Here is a 14,730-nt window from a genome sequence, read left to right as displayed (position 1 = left end):
GTTGTATTAGGAAGCAAAGCTACAAAAGGTATTAAGCAGCAGATCAAAATTTTGATAAGCTTAGAAACACACAGCCTGTAAGTTAGCTACAAATCTTTAACCTCAATGTATTTTATTGACATTTTATGTGATAGACCAACCGCACATAACTGTAAAAAGATAGGAAAAGGATACTCTGTTTTCATTATTTTTAATGAAACTGAAAACTGCTGGATGGAGATGTATTCAGAACACTCTTTTTTAAACGTGCACATGAAATCAGGTGCAACAATGACCTTCACCTAGTCACCTACAGTGTGGAGAACAAGTACAGTGCCTTGCGAAAGTATTCGGCCCCCTTGAACTGTTCAACCTCTTGCCACATTTCAGGCTTCAAACATAAAGATATAAAATTCTAATTTTTTTGAAGAATCAACAACAAGTGGGGCACAATCGTGAAGTGGAATGAAATTTATTGGATGTTTCAAACTTTTTTATCAAATAAAGAACTGAAAAGTGGGGCGTGCAATATTATTCGGCCCCTTTACTTTCAGTGCAGCAAAGTCACTCCAGAAATTCAGGGAGGATCTCTGAATGATCCAGTGTTGTCCCAAATGACTAATGATGATAAATAGCATCCACCTGCGTGTAATCAAGTTTCCGTATAAATGCACCTGCTCTGTTCAAAGCGCAGAGAGCATCATGAAGACCAAGGAACACGCCAGGCAGGTCCGAGATACTGTTGTGGAGAAGTTTAAAGCCGGATTTGGATACTAAAAGATTTCCCAAGCTTTAAACATCCCAAGGAGCACATATTGAAATGGAAATGGTAAATGGACTGAATTTATATAGCGCCTTTCCAGTCATACAGACTGCTCAAAGCGCTTTACACTAGAGCCACATTCACCCAATCGCACTCACACACCGATACACAGATCAGTAGGCAACTTGAGGTTAAGTGCCTTGCCCAGGGGCACATCAACATGCAGGAGGAAGCTGGAATCAAACCCACAACCTTCCGATTGCAAGACAACTACTCTTCCTACTGAGCCACAGTCCCCTCTAAGAGTATCAGACCTCTGCAAATCTACCAACACCCGGCCGTCCCTCTAAACCTTCATCTCGAACTGATCAGAGATGCAGCCAAGAGGCCCATGATCACTCTGGATGACCTGCAGAGATCTACAGCTGAGGTGGGAGAGTCCATAGGACAACAATCAGTCGTACACTGCACAAATCTGGCCTTTATGGAAGAGTGGCAAGAAGAAAGCCATTTCTCAAAGATATCCATAAAAAGTCTTGTTTAAAGTTTGCCACAAGCCACCTGGGGGACACACCAAACATATGGAAGAAGGTGCTCTGGTGAGATGACACCAAAATCGAACTGTTTGGCCACAATGCAAAACGATATGTTTGGCATAAAAGCCACTACACGATTGTGTCCGACTTGTTGATTCTTCACAAAAAATTAGAATTTTATATCTTTATGTGTGAAGCCTGAAATGTGGCAAGAGGTTGACCAGTTCAAGGGGGCTGAGTACTTTCGCAAGGCACTGTATTTGATACACTCCAGATTTTGCAGGTTTTTCCACTTGCAAATCATGTAGAAGTCTTTAATTTTTATCATAGGTACTCCTCAACTGTGAGTGACAGAATCTAAAACAAAAATCCAGAAAATCACATTGTGTGATTTTTAAGTAATTAATTTGCATTTTATTGCATGACATCAGTATTTAATACATCAGAAGAAAAAATAAAAAACTTAACATTTGATACAGAAACCTTCCTTTACAATTATAGATATTAGATGTTTCCGGTAGTTCTTGATGAGGTTTGCAGCAGGGATTTTGAAACACTCCTCCATACAGATCTTCTCCAGATCCTTCAGGTTTCAGGGCTGTAGCTGGGCAACACGGACCTTCAGCTCCCTCCAAAGGTTTTTGATTGGGTTCAGGTCTGGATACTGGCTAGGCCACTCCAGGACCTCGAGCTACTTACGGAGCCACTCCTTAGCTGCCCTGGCTGTGTGCTTCGGGTCGTTGTCTTGCTGGAAGACCCAGCCAGGACCAATCTTCAATGCCCATACTGAGAGAAGGAGGTTGTTGGCTAAGATCTCCAGATACATGACACCATCCATCCTCCCCTCAATATGGTGCAGTCCAGTGGCGAATGCTGGTCTTTCAAGGAGGGGAAGCTCAATTTCAACATCGCTGTTTCGCTCATTTCGCTGTCAATCAAAAAGGGATTCAGCCTCAGACAGATCATCATGCAGAAGTTGAGCGTCCGGGCCAGTCAAGGCCAGCCCACTGCCCCATAGACCCCCTGAGACGCTGAGCGCCCGATGGGCGGGACAAAGCCCAGCATTTTCGCTTTGCTATTGAACTCACTGTTTAGAGCACTGTGAAGCTGCGGGAATGAGTGAGAGGAAAACCGCGTCGTTACCAGTGATAAGAAGCTGATTGGGCACAAAAGTTGAGCGCGTTGTAGCGCATATTTAGTATATGACATGTACACACAACAGTATATATTTGATCACTTATTTTTTGACATTTTAGGCGAAGCTGAGCTACCCTTGCAGTCTTAGAGCAATTGCCACTGGTGCAGTCATCCCTCCCCTTTGCAGAAAGGCATCCCCAAAGAATGATGTTTCCACTTCAATGCTGCTTAGTAGGGATGGTGTTCTTGGGGTTGTACTCATCCTTCTTCTTCCTCCAAACACAGCGAGTGGAGTTTAGAGCAAAAGCTAAATTTTTGTCTCATCAGACCACATGACCTTCTCCCATTCCTCCTCTGGATCATCCATATGGTCATTGGTGAACTTCAGACAGACCTGGACATGCGCTGGTTCTAACAGGGGACCTTGCGTGTGCTGCAGGAATTTAATCCATGGCGGCGTAGTGTGTTACTAATGGTCTTCTTTGAGACTGTGGTCCCAGCTCTCTTCAGGTCATTGATTACGTCCTGCTGTGTAGTTCTGGGCTGATCCCTCACCTTCCCCATGATCATTTATGCCCTACAAGGTGAGATCTTGCATGGAGCCCCAGACCGAGGGAGATTGCTGTCATCTTGAACTTCTTAAATTTTCTTATAATTACGCCAGCAGTTGTTGCCTTCTCCAAAGCTGCTTGGCAATTTTCCTGTAGCCCATCCCAGCCTTGTGCAGGTCTACTATTTTATTGCTGATGTCCTAATGGTGCCTTCCGACCGAACACGAATGACGCGACAGAAGCGAATGATTTACAAGTTAACCCTATGTAAAGGCATGTTCAGGAGCAAAGCGATGCGATTCGAAGGCCGTGACGTGAACGGCAGGATGCAAATAGTGTGATTAGCATGAATAGAGCAAAGCGAGAGCGAAGCGAAACCTGCAAGTGGAAGTGAAGTGAATTTCTGTCAATTTGCGTCTCGAATCAGTCAGTGCAGTCCCTGCAAAGAAAGAAGGTTCACTTTTATTTGATTTGAAGAAGTTGGTTGAGGGCTGGTTGACCTTTGGTGACCTCTGGAAGTTTTCATTAATATCTTCAAAATGATAGCAGCACAAACAAAGATTTTTGCTGCACCAAGGTAGCAGAATCAATTGACATCAATTTTGTTTGATTTGAAGAAGGTAGGGTAGCCAACTGTAGTCAGCTTACAGAGCTGGCTCTTGAAAGTGTAGTGTGTGCAGTGCTTGCATGAGCCCGATGAAGTAAGTGGTGCCTGGGCATGCTCCAGAAACAGCCAATGCAAATGTTGTGCATATGTCTAGCCGCGAGTTTGCAGACACACAGCAGTGGCGCTAGATTAACTGTGACATTGACTGACTGGCAAGCCATGAGTACACTTTCAGTGAAGTTGTATATCTACGGATCTCAAACATCGACAAAGTTGCTGAATAAAATCTCACAGACTGATTAGCTGTTGGTGTGCTGAAAGCAACTTTCTATAAGTTTTGGGGTAACCTGATTTAGTGTGATGTGGGTAGTGTGATGGCTATTCACTAGGCTGGTGAGCAGAAGCAATGGGTGAGTTGCTGGTGCTTTTGACTACTGTTTGTTTGTGATGTGTCCAGTGTGCTGATGCTTCAAAGCGTGTGTCGAGTAATTCGGGTAGATTTTTTGTGAAGCGCGTATCGAGGCTTGTGTTTATGACGTATGTGGTGATGTCCGAGGCCTCGAGAACAGGCCGTACTTTGACTGATTCAGTCATAGTACAGGCGTCTTTGTTTTGCTTTGGAATCAACAAGAAAGGGGATAATTGGAACGGATAGAAGCATGTTTATCACAGTATAAATTTGCTGTCGCTGTTAATGCTCATCAGCTTCATCTGTGCCCTGTTAATGGGTCAGTCTAAATCAGGCTTTACATTTATTATTCACTTGATGGCACAGTAGAGCAAATGAAACATCTTGATTCCTCGGCTCACGAGTCAAGCAATTGGATGGAAAGCCTCAGTGCTTCAAGAAGCTTCAAATTGCATCACTATTGTATGTTGAAATTGTTATGGATGTATGATTCTGTGGCCTTTTCTAATGATCTCTTTGCTGCCCTAATTAAATGTATCTGGCCTTGTTGCTTATCTGCCGCACCGCTCACTGCTACAGCTTACACGACATAACTGTTGGTAACACATAAGACGCAACACATAGTCAAGGATAAACTGAAACAAGAAGATGACACCCTTTAGGAGGGTTAAAAACAGGCATAGATAAAAGCAGGACTCAGGCTCCATTATTTGCTCTGCTTGGTTCATCCCTAAGATGGGCTGAGGGGGGCCTGGTACCGAAAGTGAATGTCACTCTGTATCTGTTCAACTGTATATTCTGTACACTGATCATTTTGGCATTAAATCTTGATTTTATACTTAACCATTTCTCATTATTTCACAAGGTAAATACTTTGTTGGTTTTACTGGTTGGGTCTCGGAACTGGAGAGAAATGGACCCGGTGGTGCACAGGGAGGAAAGAGAGTAAAACTCCCATTTTACAACAAAAGTCTAATCTCTTATCGCTTCCAAGTGTGTAGCGTAGCCTTTGATAGCGTGGGGGCTATTCGTTAGGGTTAAGGCAGAAACACAACATCGGGGATAAAGGTTGGCTTTAAAACTCAATAAGACAGACAATGAGTGTACATGGAGAAGAGACTGCACCCTGACGTTCACAACTTCATGGTTTTTCACATTAATATATTGCTAGGTGAGACGGTGTAATTGTTTTGTAGTTTATAGCAGATTTTGGAAACAAATGTCAGATAATAACAATGTTTAGTTTTTTCAGTTTATATTAGATATAAACAAGATTGTTAATTTGAGAAAAAAATGTGATAATATTATTCTCCATATTCACCGGCATGTGATAAGTGTGACTAGAACTGAATCCATCTGTAAGAGCCAAATACTTTTCCAATTCACTGTAGCATTTTTATAGTTTTTTTTCCTTTTTGAACATTTAGATCTGTTTGAAGTTTTACTTTATAATGAGGATTATATTTTCTTATATGCTTTTGAACTACAAGAATGAAATGTATGTGGCCAATTGCTGCTTCTTAAATAAAATTTTATGTATTATTTTTGTGAAACAGCATCTGGGGGAGCTGGTGCTCAGTTTCCTTAGCATGGAGTTGCAACCTTCTTGTCTACTGGCATGTCTAGAGACCGTTCGAATCTTGACCAGAGACAAACATTGTATGGATCCATTCATCAGCCGCTCAGCTATGCTCACTCTTGCCCGCTATGCCGGCATTGCCATTGCCCATCCTGCTGCACCTGCCCGAGACTTGTTGGAGGAGAGCGAAGGTAACTAGTGTGATTCCAGTCTCACATTTACAGAACATGAGGAGAAAATTTGCAGTATTTTTAAGTTTAACTCAGCAAATTTCCTTCATAAAAACCTTTTCTTCCCTCCCAGTCTGCTTAAATGTAACATACTCTTGTACAACCTTGAGATAAACGTCAGGAATCCCATTAAAGCCCCCTGAGTCTCTCTTCAATGAAACACTCAAGTTTTTGATAGGAAGCATTCAACATTTTTAGCAAGTACAATGTTGAAATTTACACTGAGGCATATTTCTAATTTGTGTTTAATATGGTGAGCTTTCCTAACGTAAACCTAAGTTCAATTCCCAGATGGCCAGTTGATCCATAAATATGAAAAAGCAAATGAAAAAAATAATGTAAATAAGATGGTGAAGTCTACGTAAAATTAATGAACTGCACCCTGACTCAGTGAACCACTGTGAATTCCACACTCTTTATCCCAATATACAATTGTGAAGTGGAAAGAAAATTATACATTATTTCTTGCAGTGTGCAAAAGTATTCAGCCCCCCTGAGTCAATACTTTGTGGAACCATCGTTTGTTGCAATTACAGCTGCAAGTCTTTTAGGGTATGCCTCTACCAGCTTTGCACATCTACTGACTGACATTTTTGCCCATTTTTCATTGCAAAACAGCTCAATCTCAGTCAGATTAGATGGAGAGCATTGGTGAACAGCAGTTTTCAGATCTTGCCACAGATCTGAAACCCAGATCTAACCCTAACCCAGATTGGGTTTAGGTCTGGACTTTGACTGGGCCATTCTAACACATTAATATGTTTGGTTTTAAACCATTCTATTGTAGCCATGGCTTAATGTTTAGGCTCGTTGTCCTGCTGGAAGGTGAACCTCCACCCCAGTCTCAAGTCTTTTGCAGACTCCAACAAGTTTTCTTCCAAGATTCCAAAATATGTGGCTCCATCCATCTTCCCATCAACTCTGACCACCTTCCCTGTCTGTGCTGAAGAGAAGCACCCCCTCAGCATGATGCTGCCACCACCATATTTGACAGTGGGGATGGTGTGTTCAGAGTGATGTGCTGTGTTAGTTCTCCGTCACACATAACATTTTGCATTTTGGCCAAAAAGTTCAATTTTGCTCTCGTTTGACCAAAGCACCTTCTTCCACATGTTTGCTGTGTCTCCAACATGGTTTTCTTTTAACAATGGCTTTCTTTTTGCCACTCTTCCATAAAGACCACATTTGTGCCGTGCACAAGTAATAGTTGTCCTGTGGACAGATTCCTCCACCTGAGCTGTGGATCTCTTCAGTTCATCCAGTCACCATCGGCCTCTTGGCTGCATCTCTGATTTGTGCTCTCCTTGTTCGACCTTTAAGTTTAGCTGGAAGGCCTTGTCTTGGTAGGTTTCCAGTTGTGCCATACTCTTTCCATTTCCAGATGATGGATTGAACAGAGCTCCATGAGATGTTCAAAGCTAGGGAAATCTTTGTATAGCCTAAGCCTGCTTTACACCCCTCTTTCTAGCAACACTGCAAAATTTCAAGGTATACTCGGGCCAGAAGGAAATTAATGTCCTACCAGCAAATTCTGGGGCTGCCCAAGGGGCTTCTTTCCTAAGGGAGGCACACAGGAGGCATCCTGATCAGATGCCTAAACCAACTCAAATAACTCTGGCACCATTTTCTCCCCCCATCTCTAAAGCTGAGTTCAGCCACCCTCTTTCAGAGGCTCATTTCATTTGCTAGTACCCAGGATCTCTCTCTTTCAGCCATGATCTTTCTCAGATAAGGATCAGAACAAAGACGGACTTGTATAATGAGAGCTTTGCTTTTTGGCTTCACTCTTTCTTCACTACAACAGACCATAGCTGCACCTACACTATTGCAGACAAACTCACAATCCATCTGTCCATCTCCCACTACATCCCAAAATCACTCATGGACAAGACATTGAGATTCTTGACCTTCTTTGCTTGAGGCAAAGACTGACCCTTGACACAGAGGTGGCAGTCTAGCTTCCTCTGTTTAGAACAATGGCCACCAATTTTGAGAAATTTCTTCCTATTTATATTGAAAATGATATCATCAAAATAATAAAAAAAAAGTCTGAACATGGTGGGTAGTCAACAAAACCATAAAAGAAGCCTCCCATTTTCTGAAATAGACTCAATAAAACAATAAGCACATCGTCTTTGCCTGTGTCGTAACTGAGATGGGACCAAGGCAATGGGATAAGCAGCTGTTTCAGAAGGAAGACATGCATTTTGTCAACTGAACCACACAAACATATCACACAAAAAACTATTAGTAGTGTAGCATTAAATAAAACTTGGGTTATCCGCGTGTTAAACTGCAAAAGGATTTCATGGACAAAATTATTGTTCTTTAAAGCTAAAGAAATTGTGATTAAAATTAGAACAAAAATGTAACAGTCTACTAAAGAACATGAGTAATGTAAATTTTTTATGGTAACTTTGCTCTTTCAATTTGTCAGGATCTGTGCCATGTCTGTTTGGTGCAGTTTACTGTGCTTAGCTTCTAGACGGCGTGGAACCTGGAGGAGAGGTGACAGGTGTTCTCTATCCCCTTGATTATCTTCTGAGGAGTATTTAAGGAGGAGGCTGTCAGCAACTCACTGCCAGAGTGTTTCCCTTAGTGGTACAGCTCAAGCCACATTACCTTTGCCTTGATCTTGCCTTGTACTTTGGTAATTTTATTTTTGTTACCTTGCAGGTTTACCTGAACCTGACTTTGCCTTCTGCATTGAACCCTGCCTGGATTACCGTCTTCTGGAAGGAAGCTATCCAGCTCCATGAACAAAGACTCAAGCCTCTTATTGCCTCGTTGGATCACAACGGCTGGCAGCCTCCTGATTCCTTTGTTCCTTGGATCTCCTTCTGCGAACCCTGTCCACCCTATTCCATCCACTGCACCAACTTTGGAGGCTCTTGGACCTACTAAACATCCTGGCTCACCAATATTCACCATCTCCAGTCTCACGGGTAAACAACCCCTTGGTCCCTCCACCCCCCTATGGCGAATCTCTCCATCAATCCAGTAAGGCAGAATTATTATTTAAGAGTTTAGATCCAGAGTTATCCCTTGCTTACCATTCTGTTTATTTTACAGTTGGTATCCCGGTTCCAGTTCCCTGCACATTTCATTACACTGTAAATAAACTCATTACCGTAAAACTCTGTCTCCTGAATTGCTTTCTGCATGTGGATCAAACCTGTTCGAAACATTATGACAGAACACTCTGACCAACCCGACCCAGCAGAAGCATTCAGGAGAACTCTTTCTGAACAACACCACCAAATCATAACTCATGACTCTTCCCTCCGTTCTCTTTTTGAACAGCAGAAACAAACTAATCAGCAAATCGAATAACTAGCCTCCTTGTTTCAGCACACCTTGAGCAATTTCACCGCCCCGGCCGTAGAGGGCGCTTCTGCCTCTCCAGTCTCTCAGCAACTTCCGCACTCACGTGATGTCACTTCCCCAATTCCTGAAAAATTCTCCGGGGAGAAAGGGGATTGTATGGGTTTCCTCCTCCAATGTACTCTTGTTTTCAATCGCTCCCACAGTCTTTTCCACATGATTCAGTAAAAATGTCTTTTGTTCTGGGGTTACTAACTGGAAAAGCCCTGAGATGGGCAGAGGCGCGCTTTTCTAATTGTTTCGACTTTGGTTGCACATTCTCTGATTTTGAGGAGGAGTTTCGACAGGTCTTCTCCTGTGAAATAGATTTAACCGCCAATGCTAGAAAATTATGGTCTATTAAACAGAGAAAATCAGTCAGTTGCAGAGTTCTCCATTGATTTTTGCACCCTTGCAGCAGCTTCTGGATGGAATGACTGCGCACTCAGAACTGCTTACCTTCCAGTCCTTAAATGATCTGTTAAAGGATGAGTTGGCATTAGTCAACGAGCCCAAGACCTTGAATGGGTTAATCAATTTAGCCGTCAGACTAGATAACCGAACAAGAGAGAGAAAAAGATCCCGATTAGAACAGAGCAGAGTTAGGACCCATCTCCTTAGCCAAACCACTGAAACTATTCGCCCCACCTCAGTTTCACATAGATCTGGAATAGAACCCTTGCAGATCGGGCGTACTCGGCTTTCCCCTGAGGAAAAACTGAGACACCGCCAAACTAACCAGTGTTTTCACTGTGGCTCACCTGAGCATCTTCTTGCCGACTGTCCTATTCGTCACTCGGGACCAAAAGGCCAGGTCCGTCAGTAAGTGAGGGGAGACTGACGGACCGTCCACTTACCCCCAGACTTGGTTTGCCTGCCACAATAATTTCACACCGTCCTTTTCAGAATCTTTCCGCTCTTATTGACTCTGGTAGCGACCAGAACCTTATTGATCAGAGGTTAGTTAGTGAAGCTTAGATCGAGACTGAGCCACTTCCAGCTCCTCAGTTAGTTTCATCATTAGATGGACAAAATTTACCACGAATCAATCATCGAACCAAACCTTTGACTTTAATTGTTTCTGGAAATCATACAGGTCCTTCTCAAAATATTAGCATATTGTGATAAAGTTCATTATTTTCCATAATGTAATGATGAAAATTTAACATTCGTATATTTTAGATTCATTGCACACTAACTGAAATATTTCAGGTCTTTTATTGTCTTAATATGGATGATTTTGGCATAGAGCTCATGAAAACCCAAAATTCCTATCTCACAAAATTAGCATATCATTAAAAGGGTCTCTAAACGAGCTATGAACCTAATCATCTGAATCAACGAGTTAACTCTAAACACCTGCAAAAGATTCCTGAGGCCTTTAAAACTCCCAGACTGGTTCATCACTCAAAACCCCAATCATGGGTAAGACTGCCGACCTGACTGCTGTCCAGAAGGCCACTATTGACACCCTCAAGCAAGAGGGTAAGACACAGAAAGAAATTTCTGAACGAATAGCCTGTTCCCAGAGTGCTGTATCAAGGCACCTCAGTGGGAAGTCTGTGGGAAGGAAAAAGTGTGGCAGAAAACACTGCACAACGAGAAGAGGTGACCGGACCCTGAGGAAGATTGTGGAGAAGGGCCGATTCCAGACCTTGGGGGACCTTCGGAAGCAGTGGACTGAGTCTGGAGTAGAAACATCCAGAGCCACTGTGCACAGGCGTGTGCAGGAAATGGGCTACAGGTGCCGCATTCCCCAGGTCAAGCCACTTTTGAACCAGAAACAGCGGCAGAAGCGCCTGACCTGGGCTACAGAGAAGTAGCACTGGACTGTTGCTCAGTGGTCCAAAGTACTTTTTTCGGATGAAAGCAAATTCTGCATGTCATTCGGAAATCAAGGTGCCAGAGTCTAGAGGAAGACTGGGGAGAAGGAAATGCCAAAATGCCAGAAGTCCAGTGTCAAGTACCCACAGTCAGTGATGGTCTGGGGTGCCGTGTCAGCTGCTGGTGTTGGTCCACTGTGTTTTATCAAGGGCAGGGTCAATGCAGCTAGCTATCAGGAGATTTTGGAGCACTTCATGCTTCCATCTGCTGAAAAGCTTTATGGAGATGAAGATTTCATTTTTCAGCATGACCTGGCACCTGCTCACAGTGCCAAAACCACTGGTAAATGGTTTACTGACCATGGTATCACTGTGCTCAATTGGCCTGCCAACTCTCCTGACCTGAACCCCATAGAGAATCTGTGGGATATTGTGAAGAGAACGTTGAGAGACTCAAGACCCAACACTCTGGATGAGCATCCTGGGCCTCCATAAGACCTCAGCAGTGCCACAGGAGATTTTTTTTTGTGTGTGTTTCCCATCGCTTTGAATTCTATTGTTTTAGGTTTCCCTTGGCTCAAAAAACACAATCCTCACATTAACTGGGCAGAAAGCCGAGTTGAATCCTGGTCCACTAACTGTCTTTCTTCTTGTCTACAGTCAACAGTAGCATCACTCCACTCTGAGTCAGGTCCTGCAGAAAATGAGATTTCCGATCTCTCTAACATTCCTCCAGAGTACCACGATCTCAGGTTAATTTTTAGTAAATCTAAGGCCTTATCATTGCCCCCGCATAGACCCTATGACTGTGCAATAGATCTGCTTCCCGGTGCCCCCCTGCATTCCAGTAGGCTATATAACATCTCCAGACCAGAAAGAAAGGTTATGGAGGACTATATTAATGAGCCTCTGGTGACTGGGTTAATTCGCCCCTGTTCATCTCCACTCGGAGCTGTTTTTTTCTTTGTGGGAAAAAAGGATGGTTCACTCCGCCCTTGTATTGACTATAGGGGGTTAAACCAAATTACAGTAAAGAACAAATACCCTCTTCCTCTCCTTTCCTCTGCCTTTGAACCAGTTCACGGTTCTACTATCTTTTCTAAGTTAGATCTCCATAACGCCTACCATCTAGTTAGGATCTGCCAGGGGGACGAGTGGTAGACCGCCTTCAAGACCCCGTTAGGCAATTTTGAATACATTGTCATGCCTTTTGGACTAAGTAACGCACCAGCAGTATTTCAGTCCCTTATCAACGATGTTCTTAGGGATTTTTTGAATGTTTTTGTTTTCGTCTACCTTGATGACATCTTAATCTACTCCAAGGACATTAAAGAGCACACCCGTCACATCTGTCTAGTTCTTCAAAGACTTTTGGAGAATAGACTGTTTGTGAAAGCCGAGAAGTGTGAGTGCCATAAAACATCTATCACATTTTTGGGAAACATCCTGGAGGGTGGACAGGTTCGCTTGGACCCTGAGAAGATCAAGGCAGTACTGGAGTGGCCTGTCCCGGACTCCCGCAAGCAGCTACAACGGTTCCTTGGATTTGCAAACTTTTATCGACGGTTCATTAAGAACTTCAGCTTGATAGCCACACCACTCACCACCTTGACCTCCACTAACATCGTGTTCACCTGGACACCAGAGGCTGACAAGGCTTTTCGGACATTAAAAGAGAGGTTTTCTCATACTCCCATACTAGTTCATCCTGATTTCTCCAGACAGTTTATTGTGAAGGTCGACGCCTCTGATACAGGTGTTGGTGCCGTACTTTTTCAGCAGTCTTCCACAGATGGAAAGCTCCATCCATGTGCCTTCTTTTCTCGTCGGCTAACAAACATTGAACGGAATTACGATGTGGGAGATAGAGAGCTGCTTGCAGTAAAGTTAGCTCTCGAAGAGTGGATACATTGGCTGGAGGGTGCAAAAAACCCCATTTTAGTATGGACCGATCACAGAAATCTGGCCTACTTGCAATCAGCCAAAAGACTAAACCCACGCCAATCACGTTGGTTACTGTTTTTCTCTCGTTTTGATCTCTCTATTTCTTACAGACCTGCCTCCAAGAACCTCAAACCGGATACTCACCAGTCTCCACCAAGAAAGAGGCATAACCCATTGTGCTGTCCCGTTGGACTTTTGGAGCTTTAGTTCGGGAGGTGGAGGACCTTAAAGACAATGCCCAACGAAACGAGCCGGACCCAGGTACAGGTCCTCCCAACAGGAAGTATGTCCCTACATCTGTTAGGTTTAGGCTAATCCGTTGGTTTCATACTGCTACATTCTCAGGTCACCCAGGGGTTAGCAGAACCATCTCACTCATTTCCAGGCAATTTTGGTGGCCATCCCTTCACAAGGATGTTAAAGAGTATGTGCAGGCTTGTTCGGTCTGTGCCAGACACAAATCGGGCAATCAGCCTCCCTATGGGTTATCTCAGCCTCTCAGTACACCCAAACGCCCTTGGTCTCACATAGCTCTTGATTTTGTAACTGGTTTACCCATATCTAAAGGAAATACGGTCATCCTTACGATTGTAGACCGTTTTTTTAAGTCCAGCTACCTTGTACCACTAAAAAAACTTCCATCTGCTTTCCAAACTGCCCAGCTGTTGGTTCAGCATGTTTTTCGCCTTCATGGCATACCTCAGAACATTTTGTCTGATCGTGGCCCCTAATTTATCTCTCGTGTTTGGAAACAGTTTTGTTTGGCTCTTGGAGCCAAGGCCTCCCTGACGTCTGGTTACCACCCCCCATCAAATGGACAGACAGAACGCATGAACCAACAGATGGAGTCCATTCTCAGATGCATGACCGCAACTGAACCTCTTGATTGGTGTAATTATCTTCCCTGGGTCGAATATGCAGTCAACTCTCAAATCTCATCTGCAACTGGCCTCTCACCCTTTGAGGTTTCTATTGGTTATCAACCTCCTCTATTCCCCGCTGATGAAAAGGACATAGCCATAGCATCCGTTCGGCACCACATACGCCGTTGTAAACGGATCTGGGGAAATGCTACCAGAGCTCTCCTTCGTACAGCGGACCAAAACAAGAAGTACGCTGACCGCAGGCGGCGGCCTGCTCCGGCGTACCGTCCTGGCCAAAAGGTTTTGTTGTCCTCCCGGGACATCCCATTGAAGTCTATGTCTCCTCGCTTCATTCGTCCCTACACTATCGACTCAGTCATCCGTCCCTCTGCTCTTCGTCTGCGCCTGCCTTCCAGCCTACGTATCCATCCTGTGTTTCATGTCTCTCAAGTCAAACCTTTCATTTCCAGCACTTCATTTTCAACAACCCCTTGGTCTCTCCACCCCCCTCTGGCGGATCTCTCCATCAATCCAGTAAGGCAGAATTATTATTTAAGAGTTTAGATCCAGAGTTATCCCTTGCTTACCGTTCTGTTTATTTTACAGTTGGTATCACGGTTCCAGTTCCCTGCACATTTCATTACACTGTAAATAAACTCATTACCGTAAGACTCTGTCTCCTGAATTGCTTTCTGCATGTGGGTCAAATCTGTTCGAAACAATATGACACAATTAACTGTTTTTCTCCTCAAGTGGGGGTTGTGAAGAAGGATGGGAAAGAGGCAGCAGAAGACTCAAGTGTGGTGCTAAAGGAATCCCCCCCTCCTTCAGAAAATACTCATCAAGAAGTGATTGTTGAGGCTCTCAAGTCCATCTGTAACATCCTGCTCCACAATGAGACAGGACAGGTCAGTCCGTCTTTATTTCTTGGACTAAGAAAATTCTT

At 43.7% G+C, this 14,730-nt stretch overlaps 1 protein-coding gene across 7 annotated transcripts in view; it reads left to right on the top strand.

The window, feature by feature from the left end:
* ric8a (RIC8 guanine nucleotide exchange factor A) overlaps positions 1 to 14,730 on the top strand; it is a 40,771-nt gene that overhangs the window by 4,218 nt on the left and 21,823 nt on the right. For 2 of the 7 annotated variants that reach the window (XR_007042263.1, XM_047390799.1), the window contains exons 3-4: positions 5,539 to 5,752; positions 14,538 to 14,692. Coding sequence is in view for 6 of the 7 variants with exons in the window: in XM_047390799.1 (XP_047246755.1) it covers positions 5,539 to 5,752; positions 14,538 to 14,692 (369 nt within the window). In the remaining variant the exon portion in view is untranslated. Of the gene's footprint in view, positions 1 to 5,538; positions 5,753 to 8,228; positions 8,393 to 8,467; positions 8,737 to 12,179; positions 14,693 to 14,730 lie in introns of those variants that run through there. The other 5 variants (XM_047390818.1, XM_047390828.1, XM_047390812.1 and 2 more) reach the window with 5 other exon arrangements.

Source organism: Girardinichthys multiradiatus, chromosome 2 (assembly GCF_021462225.1).
Source record: "Girardinichthys multiradiatus isolate DD_20200921_A chromosome 2, DD_fGirMul_XY1, whole genome shotgun sequence".
In the NCBI taxonomy this organism is placed as follows: Eukaryota; Metazoa; Chordata; class Actinopteri; order Cyprinodontiformes; family Goodeidae; genus Girardinichthys; species Girardinichthys multiradiatus.
The sequence above is the reverse complement of the archived record's forward strand: the minus strand, read 5'-3'. Positions and strand labels throughout refer to the sequence as shown.